Source organism: Lineus longissimus, chromosome 13 (assembly GCF_910592395.1).
Source record: "Lineus longissimus chromosome 13, tnLinLong1.2, whole genome shotgun sequence".
In the NCBI taxonomy this organism is placed as follows: Eukaryota; Metazoa; Nemertea; class Pilidiophora; order Heteronemertea; family Lineidae; genus Lineus; species Lineus longissimus.
In genome coordinates this window covers 3169939-3196018 of record NC_088320.1, presented here as the reverse complement: position 1 = coordinate 3196018, position 26080 = coordinate 3169939, and the positions used below count along the sequence as shown (strand labels likewise).

Genomic DNA, 26080 nt, shown 5'->3' with positions numbered 1-26080 from the left:
ATGCACCTTTGATGAGCTAGAAAATTTCTTTCGTGTATTGGAGATGCTTGCCTCCGTGAATCATGGTGCTAGCCTCGTGTAGCAAAGCAATGCTACAAAGATGAGGTCAACTTCTTTTGACGTATGATACGTGATGTTGGAATAAAAGTTGCTGTGTACGATGCATTCGTGGGACATGGATTTGTGTATTTCTTTCAGTATAAAATATTGATAAGATGATAAATGGACTATTCGTTATTTGCAGGTTCACCCTTTAGCAGAAGACACTCGGTAGCATAATGATGTATGCTGCATTAATCGGCTATTCTGAAATTCAAAATAATGCTGTAAATTATGTGCAGGTCCCCTTCATAGGATTATTTACAATGACTTCTTAACTTTTTCAGCAACCAAGCTTGATCAGGATGCGACAGATTCTAAACCAGCATCGACCAAGCGGCTGGGCAGTGCCCCCGCTAAATCTATGCCGAAATCTATGTCATCCGGACGGTCGAGCTCCAGTGCAGGTATGTATCCCGCCAAAAGAGATGGGAAAAACTTCCAAATTTAGTATAGGTACATGATGTCAAGAATTGATGAAGTCCATATCAATGCTCAATACTTGACCATGTAGATAGTATGCAACCAATATTAACGAACTTGGTCCTGTATGTTGTCAGCTGCATTGATGATCGGGCCTAAACTGATGAAGTACATTGAAGTCCATTTACTAACTTGCTTCCATCACATACTTTTAACCACTTTTAACACTAGATCATTAGAAAACACACTGACAGAACATAACCAATCACAGCCCTAGATGTTAACCGATCATGTTGCATTATTAACCCTCATATTTTCCTAACAAAGCTCATCAGCGGAAGCGCACAAGTTCAGGTAGTCGACCTTCACTTGACCTTCACCCGAAGCAGGATTCCCATTGACCTTGAAACCAATGACCTTGAAGCATAGTGACCTTGAGTGTCACATATAGATAACTCGGGACTTTCTGTTGGTTTGCTCAGTCTAATACAGAGATTTCGTACACACCAATAGTTAACTGATATTTCTTGCGCTACTAGGTCATTTGTTAATCGTGGGAACCCTGCTTGATGCGTTGCTGTGCGTGCACCCCTTATGTTGTTTTCATCTTAAAGAGTGTTGTGCTATCCTCACTACAAAGTTGGTACAAAACAGACTGTGTGTCCATCTATCTTTCAAAGAAATGCACTTTGTATTGTGCCCTGTATTGCGGTGTTTACTTGCTGTTTGATGGAGACATCGTCATTATCATTTTCCAAGTAAAGGTAGTATTTGCTTTGTACTTTTTAAGCAAATCAGTTTCGTAGACAAAGTTCAGTTGGAGGTGAGACGTTACTTTTCCATGACAGACTACAGGGCCTGGTTGTTAGCATGATGTTATGAGCTAACATACTCTCTAACAACCTGACCCTGATCCCAAATTTTATAGTTTGGTAGTGGAATATTTTCCATCATTCAATCTATTGGCTTGAAGGATATCAAAACTTTTTCAGTTGAATTTCTTTAGTGAGCTTGGTAGTAGGATTGGAATGCTTCTGCAGATCTGTGGCCCAATTCTTTGTCTGCACCCACGTAGATTGCTAGGCCTTGCTTTCACACCCCCACCCCTGCAATCCAGATTCCACTTTAACTATTCCCCCAAGGAGCAAATCACGTTCAGAATAGTATCAAATTAACAGATTTACTGATTACTCATCGTGTGTGACACTATTGGGAATTGAAGCAAAATGAGGTATTGTTTCAATCTAGTGTGTGTCACAACAGTAAATGTGGTTAGCTTGAAGGCGGCTGCCCCTCGTTAAGATTTTGAGGGGGTGGTTGATGCGAGCCACAACATTATTATATTCACTCTTTCTTGGACTTCAATGTTTGAAGAGGCCTTGAAAAGGTACACACCTCACGGCGCCATCTACCGCTATTTATGAAAAGTCTGCTTCCACCTCATCGGACCAACCTTGAGATTGTGATTTAAATATTTATATTTTTTCATCTCTTGGCTTCAGGTGCTGGAGCGGTGGATGAGGAATTCTTCATCAATCAGTTTGAGGAGGTGCCAAAAGTCATGATATTCTCAGGGCGTGAACTTACGGAACATATGAATAAAATCAACACGATTTTATCAGATCCCAGTCATGATTGGGAGAAGAGAGTTGAACAGGTAAGTGAAAAATGACCTGCATGTGAATATGATGTAATTAGGCAAAACTGAACCACGATTTTCTGACCCTTGAAGAACCCTCGAGCTCATGACGTCTTAGATGAGAGCCTAGAACTTTTCCACAAAGAGGTACCGTTATGAAATTTTTGTGGACAAGGCGATTCCGATTAAACAAGGCTAACGCTAATTTGAAATGAATGCTTTGACTGACTTTACCACCACCTCGTCTTTCAGTGCAAATTGGTTCGATCGTTAATAATCGCTGGTGCTGCAAATTATGATGAGTATCAACCCCTGTTGAGGCAACAGGAGCTGGCCTTCGTCACATCTGTCAAAGACTTACGGTCACAGATAGTCAGAGATGTCTGTATATCTATAGCGTAAGTAGAAATAATAAGACAACATCCCCTCCTTGAGTGAATGATATGAACCATTTCACTATTCTGGGCAAAAATGACATCTTGTGCAGTCTTGAGAAATCTTGCGAGTTTGCCATCACTGAAGCTCTGAATAGTCTGGACATGGGGTAGAGTTGAAGTAATATGAAATTAGGATTCTTGATATTGGGTTCTTCTTTTGCAGATACCTGTCCCAACAACTTGGTAGCAAATTTGATCATTTTGCGGAGACAGTCATGCCGGAATTAATCAAATTATTTCCAAATACGGTGAAGATCATGGCAACGTCCGCCATCGTGTGTGTGCGATTTTTAATACAGGTAAGCCTAGACACCAGGTGGTGATTGTCGTCTAGACTTTTATCATCCCCAGGTACACTACCAGGGAACTGCAGCTGTCTCTATCCTTGGAAATGTGAACTCTTCATCAAGATATCCAATATAATGTAATTCCTATATCCAAGCTGGCGTATCTCTGTGGCACTGCTGGTATTTCACCTAGGATAGAACAAGTGGGTCGATCTTTGAATCTGGTCCTGAGCTCAATGTCTCTTGATCGCGAAAAATTGACCCAACATCCAGACCACTTTTATAATTTCTTTCAATCAGTCTTTATGACTTAATCATGTACCAATTTCTTGCTATGGTCAACTGTTTGATTTCATTTCATTGCAGAACACACCGTCTCAAAGACTGATTCCAATTGTTACACAAAATATGTCGGCTAAATCAAGTATAATTAGAAGGTAGGTTCTTGAGGAAGCCTGAGGTGATTGACGCTTACAATGGTCATCATTTATAAGGATACAAGGCAAGTTGGAAACGATTTAGTGAAAATGTTTGGTTAAATTCCAATATATGTTTATCTTCAGATATTGCTGTGAATTCTTAGAGCAGATGCTTCACATGTGGCCGACGCACACGTTAGAACGACACATCGCCATCTTGCAGGAAGCGATCAAAAAAGGCACAGGGGATGCCGATGCAGATGCTCGGGCTTTTTCTAGAAAGTAAGTGACATTATCATTATGATATTATTGGAAGACATGGATTTGGCTAAAACTTTTCAATATGTGGCTCGGTGCCTGAATAATCAATCTTCCTTCCTGTTTTCCAGAGCATTTTGGGGCTTCTCAAGCCACTTCAAAGAACAGGCAGACAGCTTACTCGGTTCTCTGGACCCGAGCAAACAGCGAATGCTCCAGGGTGAACTTAGTAACTCGTCAAGTAGCAACTCATTAAATAGCCATCAATCGGGAAGTCTGAGGGCACCGGCGAGTCGGGCGCGGTCCGCGAGCAGCCAGGTCGACTCTGGAAGGTGAGTCAGTGCGTGGAGTCTCTGCTGAAATGAGATCGTGATCGGTACCCACTTTGTACTTGAGGATTCAGGGCCTCACTTTGGACAGCTAATTGTCACTCACAGTTTGAATAACCTCAACATGAGTACATGTGACACGAGTTTTGTGAGAATCATTTTGTATACGAGATACCAGGGTTATATTTGACTCTCTCTGTTGTAGCTTAACACGCCCAAAGCCACAAGTGTCAAGACGGATGTCCAAGCCAGAAGGTAGGTGTCGCTACTTAACCTATGACTATATGGTCTACAGAACCGTCATAGTTCTATTGAGTCTAGTTAGAGTGAAACAGGAGTGTGTTGCTGTTCACTGCAAGTCTTGATAGTCAGTGGGTAGTGTTGTAAAATAATGACAGTCCATTTGAAACCTGATTTACCAACTCCGTGGGAGTGTCATCGGGGCTTTTCGGCTTGAGTCAACAATACTGTGCCAACAGCATTACAGTAAAGACAGTCCTTTGTTTAAAGAACAAATGTGAGGCTTTATTGGAGAAAGAAGGAAATTTGCAAACTTGAGTGCCCCTTATATCAAAGCAATATGAAGCTCAAGCAGAGTACACAACATGAGGTTTCTCTTTGGACTGATTTGTTTATACATTGCACACGTTTTGTAAATAACCTTGGCTTGGTGATGGGGTATGATGATGATGGTCGTGGTAGTGTACATTTGTTATAAATACTTCCCGATCCACCTTGATTATAAATTTAGCATATATATAGATCTAATAGAGGCTCTTCATGTGGCATCACTTTGTTGGCGGCCAAAAGGTCGAGTGATGTCCGGTGACAGCATCAGTACCTTTAAAGATAAATTATGACCCGACATTGACTAATTGACGTCATTTTGGCAGCCAACATAGTGGATTCTTTGGAGTCATGCGACAAGTGGGGTCAGTGAAGAGCCTGCATGGGTATATGGGTAATAGGCCAGATATATGAAAATATTGCTCATTTAGAGTTAACTCACTTTAATCAGTTGTTTAAAAGAGTTCGCACAGAGTTATTCAATGGTGCACTGGTAATTCACCCTTGCCTGCTAATGACCACCTTGCACCCTTAACTTAACCTTCCAGAATCCGCATATAAATACACCCCAGTGCGAAAAAATTCCACGCCGGCGGCCATCGTTAGGTCGAGTAGTGATCTAGATCTTACAACTACCAAGAAAAGTCTTTCTTCTACGCGATCAACAGAGGGTACCTACAATTCACTGCGTAAGTTTGTGTTTGGGATATTTTGGTTGGATGGGTGGGAATGTTTGAATATGAATTGGCTGATACTGCGGTCACAGATCATCGGCGACTGGTGTACGACCAACTTGCCACCACCATTCAAGGTCATGTACACAGGAACCTCCTTGGCAGACACCTCATATGTCAGTTCCAAGATTATTCGAGAGAGAGTTTCTACTGTATGTGAAAGTCGTGGCACCATTGGTGATGATCCGGAGTGTTAATTTTAAAGGCAATATCATGATGAAAACGTTTTTCTTTCAAAAATGTTTTAAAAGTTTCTAATGACGTTCTTGTCGCATGTTTGTATGCAATGGATGTCTGCAGGAATGTTGGAACAAGTGGCTATGTTCATCGGCATCATATGTATATTTCCATCTAATTCCTGCTTGTTTGTAAATTGATTCACGGAAAAAGAAATATCAGTCTTGGCTATGTTTAATATACCAGTTATGGGCCACTATAGACTGGCTTGAATCCTTTGTGGCTCAGTCCATTGAAATTGAGTGGTAAAAGAAGTGTGCGACATAAGACACAAAAATCATTCATGCGATCTGCATTTTTCAGACGGTGGAAAAAGTCTGTCGAATGGTAAATATTCGCTGGCTACTGCTTCGTTTATTTCCCAAGCTCTGCCACCTATGATTCATATCATGCACTGATGTAAACGTTCACAGGCCAAAAAATAAACAGTCAAATTTTCTCCCAATTTTTTCTGTCGTCTTGATTTTGTTGTTTACTAAAAATAAGATCAAAGGTTATCAAAAAGATTGCAGAGATCCCATTCCAGTGAAAGTGTTACTAACATTTCAAATCTTTTTAGCTCTTTGAAGTGTTTAGTTTATTCAAATTTTGAAATTTGCTCATTTCACATTCAGGACTTATGGGAATGTTACAAATTTGTTGATTGATTTAACCTTGTTTCACACACGTTTAACACTTTCACTACTGCAGTGTTTCTGTGTACGGCTTGTAAGACCCCAATTAAAAGACTATCACTGGCATCAGTGATTCCAATAAAGAGACCGCCAGTGCCCCAAATAAAAAGACATTCACTTCAACTAACAAAGATCCCTCTGAAATGCATCGGTATACCAGAATTCTTTTTCCCCTATTTGTTATTCTGTTCATTTTCCCTTTTCATCATTTTACTCCTGGTGAAAGTTTGTATTGTGGTTTTGGAGGTGAAATATAGGGGGCAATAGATGTAGGAACTAGATTGGAGTGTTTGGTCAGGCTTTACTCCTTGCTTTGAATCAGCTCCACAGACTGCCAAAGTTCGAAGTTCTGAACAGATCATTTGTTTGAGTGAATTGAGTAATTACTCTGCTGGCGTGAATGAATTCATGTCCCTATTTTAAACAACCTGCATTAAACCTGCTTTAATTATGATTACAAAACACATTTTGAATTTGTAAACCATTTTTGTCCTCTACCAAGCTTTGGTACTTTATGTCGATAATGTTGCTGCCAATGTTTATCTTCCAGAATTTTGTACTTAACTTTTCCTAAATGTGATTCTTTTGATATAATGGGAATAAGTTGTTACTTTATTTATTTGAAATTTTTTTTTCAGCTTTAGCTGGCTTTAATTTAAATGGTGTGCCTCTTGAATTGGAAGTGGTTTACCTTTTTGCCAAAATCTATAACTTCTTACAAGTCTTGGGGAAATCGAATATTTAATGGATTTCATTGATTTCAGAGGAATTGAGGCAATAGATACAAATATTTTGAAAGACAAGTCAGAAAATATCTTCAGTACTATACATTTGAAGTGAAAAAGGAAACAGGTTATTTTGGGAGCTCATTATTAGATTTTTTCATCTCAAATGCCCTCTGAACATCAACTTTGGTATGAGATTGCTTGACAGGGGAATCTTGTCCATATTTCTTGTGTACAGTGTAGAATAGTCTGCCGAAAAAGACTTAAAAATTTGCGAGTTTTTAAATGTCGATTTTCATGTGTGTTTTAGCGCGTGGGAAAGGGAATGGAGTCAGTTCATCATCAAAAACGTCGCCCTCTGCCGTTAAATCATCTGGTTACGGTTCAACGGAACGAAGTCGACCGCGGTCACGGATAGGGGTCTCACAATCACAGCGTAAGATATTACTAGTCACATAGCAAGTTTTTAGTTCACAGTCATTGTTCACACACAGTTTAGTCACAGGTTGAGCTTAGGGCAGTATCACAATGCAAGTTTGTCACAAAGCGATTTTTTTTGTTTCACAGTTTAGCCACTGAGGGAGTGCTGGGAATTTGCATTTCAGAAGTTGTGCCACTTGTCCAATCTTAATTTTTCTGTAATTTTATGTCAAATAATCCTGAGTTGATGTGGGTTGCTTTCAAGAATTATAAATCAATAGGCAATTCATTTAATTTTTGAGATTTATTTTGTTCCAACAAAGCTTATTTGTGTGGTGATGGCTTTTGTCAACAGAGGGAGTTTCCTCTTTTGATTAAGTATTGCTTTCTGCTTCCTTACTGTATTTTAAACGTCAGTGTATGCAATTCCTAAAAATTGTGACTGCTTACAACATTGTGGCTGTCAATGATCTTTTCTATTAAAGCTTATGTTTGCGTGTTAAAGGTTACTTAAAAATTTGGTTCCTAATTGCTTGACACTGAAAGATGGTTTCATAGTTTACTGTGCCTTTGAAACAGAGCTGTTGTGGTCAATGTCGCCAAACCTTGTGATGCTGCTGTTTCCCTAGAGCAGTATTTTCCCCAAATTTTTTCTGACCTTTCTGTTATGAATTGCAGCAAGTAGTCGTTCGGGCTCTCCATCGTCGCGACTAAGCTACGTGACGTACAACAATCGTGTCGAGACGCCCACTAGTCAGAAGAAACGTTCAGCGATCCCGCGTAGTCAAGGTGCCAGTCGCGAGACAAGCCCGACAAGGATCAGTAATCGTGATAGAGGAGCCACGGGCGGCCGCCTTGGATATCCACAGAGAATATCACATAATAAAAGTAAGTGGCGACTTTGACTTATGAAGTTACATTTGAAGTTCCTTCCAATATCAAGTCGATAAACATATACGAGACCAGCCCATTCTTCTCAGGGAAGGTAGAACGTCCTTCTGTTCAAAAATGTTTAGTACTTATAGATCTTAAAAATCAGTCATCACCTTAGAAAGTATTGAAGTTTCTTATATTTGACCCTTTCTTTCAGACACTACAGGAGAAGCTCCAAAGAGAGTGCTCGGCACTGGCCGGGACTCAGAACAGCTGTTAGCACAGGCATTGGTGAGTAGAGCATTGGTCCAATGATAAAAGGCGGTCATCTAGTACTGCTAGAATTCTCGAAAATACCCACTTGGCCGAGGTAAGAGTCTCTGGACCTGTGGTATCCCGCTAGAAAAAAGTTCCCATTGCAACCTCAATAGAGCAAAATGTTCTCTACTGTTTTGACTCCTTTGAGGATGTCAGCATCTTGGCTTTTGTTGGTATAAACTTCTACTGTTGAAGAAAACCCATCTGACCTCATCCATCTCTCTTCCAGCTCACAACTGATAGGAAACGTTTCGATACATATGATAGCGAAGACAATGCTAGCGAGACATCGAGTATATGTTCGGAACGATCGTACAGTTCTTATGGACGAGCATCAGAGGTAAGAATCTGTGGGGGTTTTCACTATAAATGGGCCTTTCAGTTTGGCTGGACTCCTGATATGGGCTTGTGACTTGTGTCACGATAGATTTCATTGGACATGAAGATATCTTGGTTTATAAAGTACTAGGTTGGCTGGTAGTCAACTAGATTTTGGCTCACATATGCAGTAGAGGATACCTGGCCAGTTTGGGGTGTCAAGTGATGACTCAACTGATACATGTAGACTCTATATGTAATTTGTAAGTTTTAATGCAATGCTGCATTTGCAATAACCATTCAATGCTTGTATTGCTTGTATTCGCTTTGTGTACGTACTTCCAATCAGCTTTTTGATGTTGGCCTTTTATTTGATAAGCTGTGCACATGTTATGAGTAAAGACGAATTCCACTGGGGGTTTGCCACTTTGGTTGCCACTGCAGCAAAACTGCTCTTGGCTCTCGCAGGTGAGGTGTTTGGTGTTAATTCAAAGTACATATAGGTCACCTCAGAAGGAGCAGAAGTGACCTTATTGAGGCTGCAAGTACCAGATGTAAAGAACCAGTTTCAAGAATCATTCTGCCCCCTGCATGGTAGCGTTATGTTGATTTTAACTTGATTTCCCCTTTCTCCAGGATGACTTTGACTTTAGGCCGTATAAGAGAAAGCTCAAGCGGGTGAGAATCGAGTGTTTTGGTGATGTTCCATACTAAACATATAGCAATAGGAATTTTCATGAATTTTGCAGTGTTTTTTCCCTCCTTCTTGGTGTTGTTGACAAGCTCTTTTGGCAGCTCCAATGACTCCATATTTCCACTTGTATTTCTGTAAGATTTCTCATTGTTCTGAGAATTTCTTCCTTCAATACATTTTATCTTTTGATACGTGTCAGTGTAGTTCTCACTGTACGATTTATTTCTTATCTAGTTTAGAACGTGGTGGACTTGTGACAATTAGTAATGTGTACATTGTTTAAGGCTTATTTCCAGTAACACCAACGATGATTCAAAAAACTGCCGAGTAATTTGAAAACGGCAAACTATAAACTGCAAAAGCCGTGAAAATGCTATCGTGAGCCGAGGTGCATGGTGGGAAGGAATGCACTGACATACAAATATTCAACCCTTACACACCCTACTTTCCTGAATATACAACTCTATATGCCTTAACTAGAAGAGGCTAGACATGAAAGTAGGGGTAAACGGGTGAGAGATTGGTGCTATGTTTGGGCCACAAGTGGTTTTCTCCTTTAATGAATTTGACAAAAAAAATTCCTGAAAATTTTCTTTCATTTTTGTTGCCCTGGCATAACACTAATACTTACTGTCCAAAACAATGATTTGATAATAGCCTGGTTCCCCTAGAATTTAAATTGGATAATACTGCATTGTTAAAAGTTTGAGATTGAATAAAATTGTGATGTAATAGAAGAAAAGACAAAAATTTGAAAATGCCCTATAAATATTGTAAGTCTAAGAAGCAGTTTGCAAGAACTTGCATGAAGTTTGAAAATACCTGCCTGGCATGATGGGGGTGTGGGAGGGGGGAGTTGCATGATGAAGTGTTTATAGTACAAAAATATGATTCACACTTCATTGAAGATTAGCTTTCTGTCGGGGCTGGTGTTATTATTCAATGGTTTTGGTTTATTAAGTTCTGGCAGCAACATGAAACATTTGACCATCAGTTTTATATCTGAACTAGAAATTATTGGGTTGCAACTATATTTCCTTGCACTCTTGTTCACAATATTCAACTGGTCTTCATCATCATCATCATCATTACCAGTGTCGTAACCCCTTTGGGTTTTTGCATGAGGTATGGAATACACTGCAGGCTATTGTCTGTGCTTTCTTCATTGCCTTGTAAAGAAAACAAGTCATTTACAAGTAAAAAAATAGTTGAATATTGTGAACTGCATGTCTTTCCTTTGCACTGTCTGAGTTTGTGAATCGTTTGGTTAGTGAGTTTTAGGAGCGGTTTAATGTTGTTAGTCTACAGGATGTTAGGGGTGTAGCAAAACCGCGTTATTTCCTTTATTAGTGTTCCAGGTATAAATCCTAGTTATTCTATCCCGAGGAGGAGGTGTCATGAAAGGACCAAAATCATCTCATTTCAAAAGCGCGTTGGTTTCTGTTCCTGCTCTAGAAATCGCTCGATCCGTTCCATACTTGTCTCTCCAACAACAATGGGTAGAACAAGGCAGTCAAAATATCGTGGTCTGTTCAACAGCTGATCTTGTGATTGGTTTATTTTATGACTTCTCCTCTTGGTGATCAATGGCCCAGTTTATCCCTCTCGGACAATAGGCGTCTCCTTTTTCTAATGACAACTAATGACTTAAAACCTCCTAGATAAAATTAGAATCAGCCAAAGTCCTTGCGGGATAATGGAGACCAGCGTCATATTAATGGAGATTTCAGATTTCAGATATTTCATAGCTCATCATCGTCATCAACATCCCTTCCTCCCTAAGCTCTATCACCATTGGCTCTCTCACTAACCAATCATCTCTCTCCATTCTATCATCCAATCAGAACCTAGATTACAACAGCGATCGACGGAAGTCCCATCATTCCTCAGTCAAGGTATTTTTATGTCACCTTTTACGTCAACGAATCGTGTCGTGTCCATACGTGTGGTAACCTGCTTGCAATAACGTCAACTTTCATTTCACAGTTTGAGAAAAGATGGCACCGCTATAAGACCGGCATTCTCACTGATGCCAGTTGGTGCAACCTTTCCTTGCTGAAAGCAGAAGTAATAAGCTCACGGACCTTCTGAATTGGGGTGGAAATTACCAAAAGTCCTGTTAGTTTGGGCACAAGTGATCTCTATCCTATCTAATAGTTGTCGTACTGTCGAACAATTGGATTTTTTCTCCATCTCTAATCTCAAGCGTGACCTAACCATTTTGCTTTACTTGCCGAAATATCTGTCTGTATGTCACTCTTAATAAAAAGTGTGTTACTTATCAAGGTGAACTGCCCAATTTTCGTATAAGATTTATTGGGGCTTTAAATTGGTTGCACTCAAAAATCGATTGCCACAAAATGATTGTGTTAGCATCGCTCTCTGTATTAGAAATAGGACTATTGTTTACGTATTTACAAACAAGTTTTACTGACCTCAAGCATTGTCTGGGATCGAGCGTCATACCTTCTTGTTTTCAATTCTTGGTGCCAATCCTGGTCATGCATCCTTCGATTGAAGAAATTGCCTAAAAAGATACGAATAGCATACAATCACATACAAAATGTCACAATGACCTATTGGTTGCCAGATTTGTTAAAAATCTGCAAAAAAGTGAACTGTGCAAGCTATTTTAAAGCAATGCATCTTTTTCACTTTACAAACTAACATCTATATCCTAAGCTTACCTTACCTCGATACTAGACCGACTGAGCAAGTGTACAAAACATTTCGTATCAAAACGGATCGACCAAGTAGACACCTTTTCTTGCCATTTCCGCTAATAATTTGCATGTTTAGTGTTGCCGGCACATGCACGAATCCTTTCACAAACTCGAAGTGGTTATCAGCCCCACATCACAGCAAAGAAATACTTGAACACAAAATGTGGTTAAAAGCCCCACATCACAGCAAAGAAATAAATACTTGAACACAAAATGTTGCGAGTTATTTTGAAAAATGGCCGTTTCTCTTTTGTCTGTTGAATTAAATGTAATCCTCTTGCCTGGTTTATAAGTTGGGCATGTCGCTAGCCATGTCCTGTCAATAAAATACCTATGTGTAAGAGCTATTACCTTTAAATGTGTATCCTACTGTCGGATTTCTACTGCAAAATAATCAGAACTACTGTTTTCAAACTACCCAATTAAAGTAGATATCCGAACTATCTGTCAATCAGCAACCTTTTGGTTTGTTTACACTTACTAAGCCTATGAATGTAACACTAAACAACCTAACAGAAATGGTAATTCGTTAAACAGTTTGGCATCTTGTTTTAAAATCTTTTGTTACTTTTTTCCCTCCTTTTGCAATCGGTGACCTGCAGTCACAGGTTTGGAGCAAACCACCCAAACAAGTATCCAAAGTAGGCAGAATTTTTCGTTATTTTCGTCTTTTCACTTTCAATTTTGTCAATTTCTGTCTTTGTAGTCTGTCACTTTATTTGTCTTATTAGCATTAAATTAAAAATATGGAAATGGTTAAATTAAATGTCAGAGGTCATGTCATGACTATTAACATAGGTCAAAGTTCAATATATATACTAATCTTTATTAACATAAATTTCAGAACTAGCCTTCCTTCTTATGATGCATGTTCTATAAAACTAATTACCAAAATTTCTAAAATGATTTCTATCCAGTTCATTTCCCCTGTCTTCCAAAAAAAGTTTCATGGATATCTTCACCATACCTTTCTCTGTCTTAATACTTGCCTTTCTACTATTTAGATGTTTTCATCTTCACCGCTTTACTGTTGGTGTCTCAGTCCACAATACCTGACCAGATTTCTCCTTTAAGGAGACCTACATTATACACTTTGAATGGTCAGAGACATTGTAGAGACATTCGAAACAAAACTCTGTTTTTTTCAACCTACTGACCTTTGTAGTGACTTCAATACTGTCAGAACAACACAAAAAGAAAAAGTCAGTTTGAATGAACTTGTGAACTGAATTTATCAATTGTTGTAAATATTGAATATGTCCATAATGTTGTTTCTGAATACGAGTCATTTGTAGTCATGTTTAAACTGGTGAGGTTTTTCTGAAAATTGCCTGCCAGGTGACATTTTCCCCAAGCACAACAAGTTGGGGCAGGTTATTTAAATATTGTACAACACACATTGTTGCACATCTTGTTGTGTAGCTGTTTGTCACATAATTCACTTGCTGTCAGTGGCCTTACAAGTGCAAGAAGTCTTTGTTGAGAGTCTTTGACTCAAACAAGTATTAGATAGGTAACACGGATGAAAATTGTGACAAGAACTGGCACTCACATCGTAGCACCGAAGTGTACCTCTTCGATCAAGTCTTTGAACCATGAATCTTCAACACAGCTGACTGCATTCGTATAAGTTTCAACATGGATATTTTGATTGGTGTCCCATGTGCACGACTCACTACACCCCCTTCTTTGACACACCTTGCCCCCTATGTCACTTAACCTAGTAATCTTACATTCGTTTATAGGGCGATGACGAAAAGACACTCCCCAAGGTAACGACCATGCTGTCGTCTCGCTGTGCTGCTGAAGATAAACCATGCTTCATTCATTTATCCTTACCCCTCTTCATCATGTCTGCCCATGACTGCCGGAGACCCAATAATAACACCTTAGATCGAGTCCATTGAATGAAAGGGTTAATTTGGCTAAGTTTGGCAACCACATGTAAAGGAAGTTTACTTCTTAGATAGCTGTAGCTTTGAAATTTTGCTGAGTAATTTGACAGTGCCTCTGACAGTCTTGAGTAGAAGCTTCAAATGCCATACATTCATACAATGACCTGGGCATGACTTTCAGTTCAGTTCTTAGGTACTTGTATCCTTGCCTTAAAACTAAAATTTTGGACTAAAACATGGCCCCTCAAGCTTAAAGTGTGCAAATTGTCAAAACATAGCTGTGACCATTCATTGAAAAGCTCTTATGAGTATTCTCCAAGTCTGATGCAATCATTGTGTCATAAGTTATGAGGTTTTGGATAAAACTTATGTTATTTGGATTTACAAGGAGAGCTGTACTGTCACTTGAATGCCCAAAGTCTGTGCCTTCCTCATTCCAAACATGATCATTTCATCCTCATCCTTGTTTGCTATGATTATAGATGAGATCATCTCGGCCATATTGGACTGCTAATGCGTAACCTGGGTTGAACTGGCATAAAAGTCTTCATATTTGAGTCCGTGGCCACTTGTTTGGTTTCCACTGTGGCGGTGATGACGTCATCTGTATCAACCATCATTGTGGATACAACTAGGGTCCTCAGATCACTAAGTCATGTCAAGTAATCACTTCATAATAAAAGGATGTGATGTTATCCATCTATCCATCCAACTCTTAAAGGACTAGTGGCCACTTCTGTTTCGTTTTGCCCGATTGGGGAATTAGCCTAGGGCTCTATGTTTGGAGACAAATTGGCAGACTTATTGTCAGTCGCGGCGTCCAGTCCTAAGGGAGATTCGTTTGCATCAATATCATTTCCTGTTCCTTCATACCTGGCACTAATCATCATATTATTTTTTTCAGCTAAATAATTTCGGCTTGTGTGTTGTGTGATTGATGCTACAATATTTCTTCCTGTGCCTGCGATTTCCTAGTTTCACCTTGGTTACCATCATGTTGTTACCATATTGACAAATGTACCATAGCTACCACAAAAGTTTATTGCAATTTTAACTTATTTTTGAACTTTGCTCAACTCCTTATTGCCATATATTGTCTAAGAAACCCATCATTTGAAAGTTGAATTTGAGAAAAGGCAAGAATATCCAACAAGGTTCTTTATAATTTCAAAATTGTGAGACAAATATTCCAATACACTGCCAAGCATTCAAAAGATAATGATGTATGCCAAGCTACAGAGTGCACTGTACAGTTTCTCCCAAGAAAGTCAGGAAAAACTTTATCAATGTATTTTCGGGTTCATTCCTCTTCCTCTTTCCTTAAACCACAAATATTTTGAACCTGTCTATTTGCTATTGCAGGACGTGGCAGAGATTGTTGGCAACCTGGCCAGTGGTTCATGGGCTGATAGGAAGGAGGGCCTACTCTCGTTAAAAAAACTATTACATTCTACTAGGATATTGAAGTAAGTGTAAATTCACCTCAAAGGACACTCTTTAGAGCCGAGGTTGTTGTAGCATTGTACATTTTCAGTTTTGCCACTGTCGCAGGCATTATGGTCAGTTACCATTGCCAAACGCCTGTGAAAGCTGACGAAAACCATATTTGTTTTTTTTTCGCCAACCATTATAAACTGCTTTTTCAGTCGACTTGAGGTGAAGAAAGTCACCGAAATCTTCACACGAATGTTCCATGATCCACACGGGAAAGTCTTCGGCCTGTTCCTAGAAGTTCTAATCGAGTTCATTCATGTGTATCGTAATGACATCCAAGACTGGCTATACGTACTACTCACGCGATTGTTGAATAAACTCGGTGCTGACGTGCTTGGATCAGTGCAGTCAAAAATATCTCGAGCTTTAGATGCCGTTAGGTAGGTGAAGATTCTACGTCCAGTATTCACAGATTGGAGACGAACTTTTATGCAATTGTTTCAAACAGAGACTAATTTAGGAATTAATCTAGGTAAAGGCAATATCCTTTAAGAGTATATTGCAATTATCAACATTGGTCAATCTGGAAGGCAAATTGATTGCTTTGTTGTGGCATGCTGGCGGTGATGAAATGTCTTCAATTCTTTCTTTCAGGGAGTGTTTCCACTATGACCACCAATTCAGTATTCTATCAAAGTATATAACAGACCAGACACAGGCACACAATCTGAAGGTGAGCTGCTTTAAAGTGGTTTGAAATTGAAATGGTACTTTTATAAGGGTTGTGGGGAAGTTCCCGTATCTGATGTCTAGGCCAGGGCAAGCATAAGACCCCACCAAGTGAGAAACATGAGTAACTTCCAACTGTAGTGGCATGTAAAACCCTCATCCTGCATTGTAGGAGAGTTGCTCTCTGTACACAACACCTCCAAGTGCAGAGCAAATGCTAAAAAGTAAGACACAGAAGCACTGTGCTTGGTTTTCGGTTGGCATGGGACGATATGTGCATATTAGCCTTCGCCACATATTGCATATTGTAAACCGGTAGATTACATCCTTCGTCACATATAGCATATTGTATACCGGTAGATTACATGTATGTACAAAACATGTATGATGTATGCATACAAATGTACACATATATGCATACAAATGTATGATGGATGCATACAATGATATGTGCACACAAGTGTATAATGTATGATGGGTGCATACACATGTAATAATGTATGCATATAAATGTATGGTGTTTGCTTGCACATGAAAATCATTGGAATTACTTTTCATAGTTTAGGTCATGATCAAGGGTCATCTGCATACATCTCTTGTTATCTTGGTATACCGCGGACGGCATTTGTTGCTGATGAACCTCAACACTCTCTCAAAACAATTTCTGTAGCATCAGACAGACAATGAAAATTCTTACCTGTGCTTCATCTACATATAAACATGTACTTGAACACACTCAAGTTAAAAGTGTTTCATACAAGTAGATTCTTGAATTGTAGACTTGTAGACTTTTACCCACAATTTCTTCTTTTTCAATCACTTAGTCGAAGCCATCGGTAAACCATTTAGTTTCGGCATGCATCTTCGTCAGTGTTCTCCATGGGTCGTTCATAGCAGGAAAGACGTCACGTCAAAAACAAAACTGAAAAATAATAATAGATTTTGAAATTAAATTCTTCCTGCCATGTGATTTGCCATGCTAAAATCACCAGAGGAGAACACTGATATCATTATTCATTGTTCGTAAACTCTTGTTCTACTAAAATTATTTTATTTCAAACTCGTATTCTGTGATATCTAGATGTGCTTCTTAAACCTCCGACTGTTATCCTGAACAAGGGTCCAAATGAACTGGCTTTTGCTGGAGTTTTTCCCCACGCTTTCATGCATTAACATCTGTATTGACCCAAGCCAAACTCATACAAAAGGCCCAAAGTATGCAAATGAACTAGGCATGCACATAGTTTTTCCCAAATCGAATGAATGATGGCATTCATGCATTATTGGCTGGTAGCTCCTCCGTACTAATGCATGATGTTTCAAAACGCAAAAAGTTCTGGAGTCCTCACGACATAGATAAGAGATGTATTTTGTGGCATCCAAAGTTTACTGCAAATCAATACGTTTTTTCTCCCTAATCATAAAATTGAACATCACCACCCAAATCTTTGTCTGCATGTGCTCAAGTGTTCAACTTATTTTGTTTTTAAGTCATACAAACAATTCATTTCTGTTCTTTTGAAAACTCTTCATTTTTAGTGTATTTCTAAGTGTTTTCCATTGGTTATCACATGTTGATGGTCCAGTACTTGTTTGTCAATGCAGTTTGTTAGAGGTGGTATACTTGGCAGTGTAAACATGTTATCAACTTTGTGCTGCATCATGCTACTGTAGTCATTGGAGTGTGTCATGTTATAGCTGTTATGCCTGTTAAAATAGTCATAAAATAGTCTTGGCTTAGTTGTCTCAATAGGTCGGCGTGTATTCTCTTATAAATTGCCAAAAGTAGGCGTTTACTCTAAAACAGATGCCAATGTTGAAATATTTTAATTTTGGGTTGAAATTAAGCTATGCTTGGCTACTGTTTAGTTCGACCACCTCAAATAATGGATACCCCCTCTTGATTTTAGACACTTCGCTGACAGCATGTCATCATCATCATTCATCAGAAGAAAACAAACACATCTTCATCATCTGCTTATTTCCATGGCTTTGAACTGACCATGACCCTTAGACTGTAAACGTTCCAGGACTAGCATAAAGTCTTCATCAGATGGTGTATGTTTTGACTGTTTTCGACAATTCGTTGCAGATCTGAAAAAATAAATTTTTATGGTTCTGGAAGTGCATATCAACAAGTGATGCACTTCTGATGATTAATAGGGAAGTGGAAGAGAAGGCCTTTGATGAAAATCTTATGTATTTCTGAGAAAAAATTGTCTCACTGTGGAATCCTTTGATTGTGATGCAGTTTTCAATTGAAATATCTGAAATATCGTACAGTCTGTCTACAATCTACCGGAAGCCTACGCTAAGCCTTGCATGTGTTACTCGCCTCTCCTCCTCTGACTCTTCTCTTTATTGCCTTACAGGTGAAGACTGGCGTATTGAATTACATGTACACCCTTATCATGCTCATGGACCCGTCGGACCTTGTCAACAACCCGGAGATACGAGTGGCAGTCTCCAAGATCATCACATGGTGTGCGGAACCAAAGAGTGTTGAAGTTAGAAAAGTAAGACAGATTTTGAGTTCTTTAACAATATCTTTTGGGTTGAATCTAGGCAAAAGTGTGTTGGGCTGTTGTTTTGTGTTTGGGCCAATGATGGTGTTCGTGATGGGAAATTTTTATTTAGTGTGTCATTGGCGTATTCTTGCAGTATGTTTTTATTCTCTTTAACTTTTTGTTTAATTTTCAGGCTGCAAGTGCTGTGATTATCGCCCTATTCGACCTAAACAGCCCAGAGTTTTCCATCATGTTATCAAGTATGCCAAAAACATTCCAGGAAAGTGCTACGAAAATAATTCACAGTCATTTGAAAAAAGCGGCCAGCTCCGATCCAGATGTATTGTCACCGAGGAACTTTGCCAGTCCACCTGGACACACGCCGAGCCGATTTAAACCAGTAACTCCTAGGTAAGTTGGGGGTAGCTGAGAATGTCAGTGCAGTACTTCAGAATTGGCCAGTTCACGCAAGAACAGGAGCAAATATTGCATTTGTAGATACAGTTCTTGAAGATGAATTTGTTTTTGTTGATAATTGACTTTTCTTCATTTTCTGATTTTCCAGGTCAAATCAATTAGATGAATATGAAACAGAGAATATGAATCCGGAAGAAATCTACAACTCAATACGACAGACGTCGGCCGATATACAGAAACTGACGCAAGAACGCGACACAACGTCACAAGATAGTGGCATTTCACAGATATCGCTGCCCGAGTCACGAGATGGTGGCGACAATAACATGAGTCATCGACAGGACGCAAATCATAAGCAGGATATGCATAAGTCGATTTACAATCCATCTTATTATCAGGATCATGTAAGTTTTGTGACTTAACTGTAATTTTCTTGGCCCTGGGCAATGATGCAGTGATCAGTATTGCATTTGCTAGCTCGAATTCATTTTGTTTTTGTTCTTGTTCCAGGATGTTCAACAGTGCCACACCACATTTGAATGTCATGTTGATACTTTAGGCGACAATGGTAAGATATGCTCCAAGTTATAGCTTGTTGCCTTGGGAAAGTCACTTTGCTTTGAGTAAGACATGCATTAGATTGAGATTATGGACCTCCATTGATAATTTAATCATCCTCTGGCCTCAGGCTTGACGCAACCTAACGTCTTTTTCTCTTTGAGATTTCAAAGGTGACATGGTAGCAGAAATCTTATCAGAGCTGTCAAATCACAACGAGCGACACGCAGAGCGCAAGAACGCCATGATGACACTGGCCAAGTTGACGAGGGAAGGTCACCTGACCACCAACAATCTGTGGGACGAACATTTCAAGAGCATTCTTCTCATTTTGTTGGAGACGCTTGGGGACGATGATGTGAGTGGCCTTTACTCTTGAAATAATGGAATTAAAATTTGAAAAAGATTAGAGATAACATATACTATCTATCAAAATGATAGACAGCTATGAATCAAAAAGTTTATCTTTTCATCTAGAAGTGCTTATCAAGACAAATGCCTTGAATGGCCATGTCATAGGGTTTCTTTATTAGTCCAATGATTCCAAAATATGGTCTGAGCACAGTTTGTCAACTGACGGCCTTCTTCTTATCCAAGTTGTTTTTATTGATTGCAAAATTTCGTCTCCCTCCAGGCCAATGTGAAGGCATTAGCTCTCCGTACGTTACGAGAGATACTGCGGAACCAGGGTGATCGGTTCAGGGATTATGCAGAATTAACAATACTTCGAGTATTAGAGGCTCATCAAGACCCCGCCAAATCGGTAAGTACTAACAATTTTGAAATGAACATCAAATACAGAGGATATTCAGCTGACCGAGTTGTCCGCTTAAAGGAAAGTCCAGTGTATGGTGCGAAATGAAATGTTTGACATATTCTTTTCACGTCAGGTTGTGCGAGCTGCAGAGGATTGCGCTACGACGATAGCGAATACCATTCCATCAGAACAGTGCTTGAGAGTCATTCAACCCATCATCAAAACATCGGAATTCCCCATCAGTCTGGCGGCATTGAAACTAGAAAACAAGGTACAGTTGATTCTATTATCGTTAACAGCATCCAAGTCATCATCATCATCATTACCGCCATCATTATCAGTGTTGAAGAAATCAAAGTGCTCTCTCTAATATCGTCAGGAGTTTTCATTCTGCAATGTCTCCATTGGTTCCAGGTTGTGGACCAAATGCAGCGGGAAATGTTGCTACGTCTTCTGCCAGACTTGACACCTGACCTGATCAAGGCATGCGACCATGACGAGAGTGCAATGAGAAAAGCATCTGTATTCTGTCTCGTAGCTGCCTACATGATCGTCGGTGAAGAGATGAGGCCATATCTGGACGATCTGACGGGAAGCAAGGTAAGTTGTGAAGATTGGATCTATAAGGCCGCATTGCCCTCAAAACGAAATTTGAAAGTCTCTCTAAGTTACTTCAATTAGTTTGAGTACATGTATTAGATCTTATCTCTTTCCTTGTTGTTTCAGTTGAAGCTGGTGAACCTGTACATCAAGCGAGAACAGAGCAAGCGACAGGCTGGCAACTCGGGGAGTACAGTCCACTCGCAGATCGCTTCCCCGACGTCCTCTGAAGGGATGCTTTGATCCGAGTTGAGGAGTCGATTTTTAATGGACTGTTTGAAGTTCAAGGTCTTGAGTATTGGGGATGATGTGGATGGCTGTAATTCGGATGATTGATATGGTAGATTAAAATTGTTTGGAAAGTCATTGCTTCGGTGAACAGTGGGTTAACTGTGTCGCTATTCAGCACTTGATGCTTATTGTCGCCAATTATATAGTTACGAAGGAAGAGGCAACAGGAAATGCTTAGAATAGCAAAGAACCCTAGTTTGTAGATTGTCAATGAAAAATGAGGGGCCTATTTCACTTTAGAGGTTCAGTGTCGCACTGTTATTCTGAAAACTGTGTCCTGGTTAGACGAAGTTGCAGAACTTTTGACAAGATCGTGTTAGTAGTGTCTGTTGAGGGCATCAATATGTTTTCACTGTTGCTATGGTCACTTATGTTGTTGCTGTGGAGATCAATGGTTGCTATGGTGGCAGTGGTTACTGTTGCTATGGTGATGTGAGTGTTGCTAAGTAACAACGCTAGGGCTCTGAATCAAAATTGCTATCTCATCAATGTGTCATAAGAAGAAATATCTAAGGAGGGTCACCTACCATATCATTGAATGTATTAAGCTGCTTATTTTTCCTGCCTTTTGAATTGCATGCTTGGGGAGGGGGAGGGGGGGATGTTTTATGCAAAATTTTGCAGATGGTAGATTGCAAAAAAAGGTGTCAAGTTGAAATGGAATGCCAGAGGCAGAAAAAATGCCTTCAGTCGGGACATCTGTAGCCCCAAATTTCCGCGCCAATTTTTTTTCTAAATCGATGATTACTTGTAAATGTGAGTAAATGGAAATATATGTAAGAGTAATTTATGGAGTGCCCGCGATCATACTGGGTAAAAGTGTATGTTTTCCTCTGTACAGAATAGATGTATTGTAAAACTAACTGTTGGGCTTGGGTTAACCTCAAATCCATTTTGCCGCATACAACGTCAAATAACTGCCACCTATTGAGTGTTTTCTAACGACTTGGTTTCAGGTGTGTAGCCCTCTCATTCCAAAAATAGTATAAAGACTAGGATGCTAATGTAAACAACGGAATTTGACACCAATGACTTTAGCTAACACCTTGTATAAACGACATAAATAACCACCACTTAATGTTTGGATGGGATGTGGATAAAATGATTGTCATCTCCATAAATGAATATAGTGAGTGTGTGTATGGGCGTTCGCTTCACAAATATTTCAAAAAGTAATTTCATCTTTATAGAATAGATTTTTTAACGAGACAAGGCCTCACACTGACTTCAGATATGTGAGTAAAATTTGTATGAAATCAATATTATTTCATACATGTAGGCATCTGGCTAAGGACTGAATAAGGTAATTTGGGATTGTCAGTACTGTACAAAGTACTCATTGCAGCTGGATAAAATCTGAGCAGTTTAGTCCGTTTCTTTTAGAGGTATTCAAGGGAGCAGCCTTTTGAGACCTATTTTGCTTATGATGAATGTTCATTGGGCTTTTGGGACCTGTAGGTATTAAAATGGGCAATATAGACCGCTAAATTTTTTTTGCATTTTATTTGCAGATTTCGCAAATACCCTAGATTTGCAAAAATGAAAAGTGAAAAATATATAATATTTTATTGGTAAACCGAAAGAAATTTCGAAATCCATCAAAACGAAAATTGTGTAATTCACATTTTAAAAGAAAATTTAGCAAATTGTGAAAATAAAGCGCAGCACAATTTAGTGGTTTACAGTTATTGCCAGACATGTAGAATTTTGAATGTAGGTATATCTTAAAATATTTCAGTTTTACGTGTTGCGTGTGGTTATGTACGACTACACGTTTCTGGTCAAGTTGGCCGTCATGTACTTTTCATTCAGACAAGCATTTCACTGCGTGTGTATACGTTTTCAAGTCTGTGTTATTTCATTATGTCGAATTTTTTGAAGAAAATGCGCCTTTTGTACATATTGCTAAGACCGTAAAAATGCAGTGTTTACAAATTGTATTATACATGTATGTTGTTAATGAGTATCTCGATTATTTGGCACACCTCAGAGATAATCGGAGCAACTCAGATGTTGTATTTCTTCTCCTGAAAGGTTTGTCTTTGTTGAGGTTGAGTCGGCAGAATAAATTACCTATTCTGAAGAAACAGGAATTTGGAATAAATATCCTGGTGACGGTGATATAAATAAAGACCAATAAATGCTTTTACTTCACTTTTGTACAGAAAGGCTGTGTGCAAATCTACACGAAGTTTTCAGTACAAGCACTTACTACATGTACTAGTCTTTATTTATCTCATGGCCTGGCTAGTTTTGAACTTCAATTACATACATGGAACTGCAATTGATAAAAACAGCCACTGGCACCTTCTGGAGCATATAGAAAATGAACAACTTCTCGTTCTGCGAATTTCCTGAGGTGTTCCAGATGTAACTAATCGTTAATGTAGACCTATCTAGTAATGAATAAGTGGTAAGCTTAAGGTTGGTTCTGCTACTGTCATGTTTGCCCATGTCCACCACAGGGCCCTGGTATAAATTTGGAAAAGGATGAGGAGAGGTTTACTGTTGTGATCCTGTGATGCATTAACTCGGTTCATTCTCGATGTCGGCCATGCTGGTGTCAAATTATTAGTATCATGCCGCAAAGATAGGTGACAGCGCTGGCTGTCTCTTAACTTCAGCGGCCAGTCTCTTGTTATTTTAATTTGTGTGAAGCCTTTGTTTATTTTTCGATTTGAAATCCAGTATCTTTTGTCTCCTTTGTTTTTGGTTGTTATTTTCCCAAATTAGCATCAACAGTATCGGAGCACACTATGAAATAAACCAACTTTCAGTAAATTCAAGTTATTTTGGTCTTGGGCCTCGTACAAGTCTGAATATTATAATACGCATACCAGGCCTGAAACAAAAAATCCATATTATTAACTGTAAATTCAGCAGCTTTTCATTATTCCAAGGATTTTTTTGATGAGCTTCTGAGGTTATAATTTGAATTTTGAAAGAAATGAAAAGTTTAGTTGTAAAATATACAATGTGTTTACATTCATTATGGGTGGGCCACATTAGCTGTGGACCCTACTGTTGATATCAAGTATTTCGACTCCAAATAAAGTTCCAGTGGTTGATTTTTTTAGGTTTAAAGGGTTTTTTAACAGGATTTCTAACTTCAAAACAATTTGTTATACCATTTTTGTGACAGAATTCATCCTGTTCTGAAGGGGGGTAAAAGAGTTGGTTATACGCTTAACCATAGTAACATTTTGTTGATCGTTCCATCTCGATTTGTCATCATTCTCGTCTTTCAGTAAATAAAAGATCGCAAACAGTTGTATGTATGTCAAAGTATACTAGTATTCTTGTTTCTTCTTCACCTCATAAAGGTCCTCTTATTGGCACATGCCCAGGGACAATTGTGACAATCAATCACAACCTGTCTTCTCACAGGCCCAATGTCACCTCGGGCAAACCTACGACCTGTACTCTCAGAGGTCCAGAGACAACAGGACAATCCATCACAACCAGTCCTCAAACTCATCAAGAGACAACAGACAATTCAGAATAGCTGGTCCTATCACGGGCCCAGAGACAGCTGGAATAATCTACCACAACCAGGCCAAAGGAACTAAGACAATGGACCACCAGGGGGCACCACCACACCTCTCCCACGCCCAGAGACAACTGTCCTCTCTGTAACGGCGAACTTTGGCACATGAAATAAATCGGAGTATACTTTCAGGTTTGATTGTTCATCCAATATCAGCTGGGCGCGACGCTGGCGCCACCAGCGCTTTGGTGTACTACCTACCGATTCGAGAAATCCACTCCACGTGATACGAATCTGTGGGTGCTGGCACGGCCTATCCGTGCACAGCCGAAGTTTACAACGATACTAACGAACCCAGCAGCTCACGAGGGGATATTCCCGTTCGATCCAAATAAATCGACAAATCAATCAAGCATTCACGATACGTGCACAACAAATAAAGCTCTCATCCGACGGACCCGGGGCAACAGCAGAATCTCAAGGCCTGGGACACCGGGTGTCATCCAACGAAAGTGAATCAAAATCAATGTCTGTTCCTCGATATTCAAGAAAGATTTGGAATTATGTATCCCCAGGCCAGCATTTCGATTTCCAAGCTTTCAACTCCATCTTGTTTCAATGTTCGATGTTCGATCCTTATATCATAATTTAGAAGATTAAAATTTGGGAAAATAGCCAAGCTACACCATTGAAAAAATGACAAAACTACTTCCGCCCTTCTAAACTGCGTCCTGATTGGTCCAAAGTTCGACCCAGTCTCACTCACCAGTTTTCTCTCGCGCCCGAACACTCTCCGCTCGAGAACGGCATGAGGTACTCAACCACACCTAGTCTCTCAAAGGACCAAGAGACAACAGTGACAAAAAAGGCTCAGGGCCGCTAACAATCTTATCACAGGAGTAATTTTAACGTGTCAATACACGATTCTGATAAGACCGCCCAAGGATTTTATTTTTGGTTCCAAATCCTAGGGTCCTCCTCATTCTACATAAGTGTGGACACCCAGGTCCCTGTGGCTATTTAGTTATAAGCAATAGCGCAATACATACTTCATGGTGTGTTTAGGTACTAAGCTATCTTTAAAAGCCATGATAGTACCTTTGATAAAAACAAGACAAATGCAGTTTTCCTCAGTCTAGTAATATTGTCTACTCTAAGACATGTACTTTTATCCTAGCATAAAAGTTATTTGATGAATTGACACTGAAAGGTAGAAATGCCCCAAGGAACG

At 39.4% G+C, this 26080-nt stretch overlaps 1 protein-coding gene across 17 annotated transcripts in view; it reads left to right on the top strand.

The window, feature by feature from the left end:
• LOC135498032 (CLIP-associating protein 1-like) overlaps nucleotides 1-24650 on the top strand; it is a 45874-nt gene extending 21224 nt beyond the window's left edge. For 6 of the 17 annotated variants that reach the window (XM_064788166.1, XM_064788165.1, XM_064788178.1 and 3 more), the window contains 30 exons: nucleotides 387-506; nucleotides 850-876; nucleotides 2025-2179; nucleotides 2414-2559; nucleotides 2762-2897; nucleotides 3252-3322; nucleotides 3449-3586; nucleotides 3694-3894; nucleotides 4097-4146; nucleotides 5007-5147; nucleotides 5733-5756; nucleotides 7139-7264; nucleotides 7927-8136; nucleotides 8339-8412; nucleotides 8669-8779; nucleotides 11296-11346; nucleotides 13920-13946; nucleotides 15432-15535; nucleotides 15716-15943; nucleotides 16158-16236; nucleotides 17057-17068; nucleotides 18605-18748; nucleotides 18933-19150; nucleotides 19305-19560; nucleotides 19667-19724; nucleotides 19879-20072; nucleotides 20349-20477; nucleotides 20605-20742; nucleotides 20886-21071; nucleotides 21198-24650. In XM_064788166.1, coding sequence (XP_064644236.1) covers nucleotides 387-506; nucleotides 850-876; nucleotides 2025-2179; nucleotides 2414-2559; nucleotides 2762-2897; nucleotides 3252-3322; nucleotides 3449-3586; nucleotides 3694-3894; nucleotides 4097-4146; nucleotides 5007-5147; nucleotides 5733-5756; nucleotides 7139-7264; nucleotides 7927-8136; nucleotides 8339-8412; nucleotides 8669-8779; nucleotides 11296-11346; nucleotides 13920-13946; nucleotides 15432-15535; nucleotides 15716-15943; nucleotides 16158-16236; nucleotides 17057-17068; nucleotides 18605-18748; nucleotides 18933-19150; nucleotides 19305-19560; nucleotides 19667-19724; nucleotides 19879-20072; nucleotides 20349-20477; nucleotides 20605-20742; nucleotides 20886-21071; nucleotides 21198-21314 — 3671 coding nt within the window. In that variant the 3' untranslated portion in view covers nucleotides 21315-24650. Of the gene's footprint in view, nucleotides 1-386; nucleotides 507-849; nucleotides 877-2024; nucleotides 2180-2413; nucleotides 2560-2761; nucleotides 2898-3251; nucleotides 3323-3448; nucleotides 3587-3693; nucleotides 3895-4096; nucleotides 4147-5006; nucleotides 5148-5732; nucleotides 5757-7138; nucleotides 7265-7926; nucleotides 8137-8338; nucleotides 8413-8668; nucleotides 8780-9393; nucleotides 9436-11295; nucleotides 11347-13919; nucleotides 13947-15431; nucleotides 15536-15715; nucleotides 15944-16157; nucleotides 16237-17056; nucleotides 17069-18604; nucleotides 18749-18932; nucleotides 19151-19304; nucleotides 19561-19666; nucleotides 19725-19878; nucleotides 20073-20348; nucleotides 20478-20604; nucleotides 20743-20885; nucleotides 21072-21197 lie in introns of all 17 variants that reach the window. The other 11 variants (XM_064788168.1, XM_064788167.1, XM_064788171.1 and 8 more) reach the window with 11 other exon arrangements.
• Nucleotides 24651-26080: the final 1430 nt, after the last annotated feature.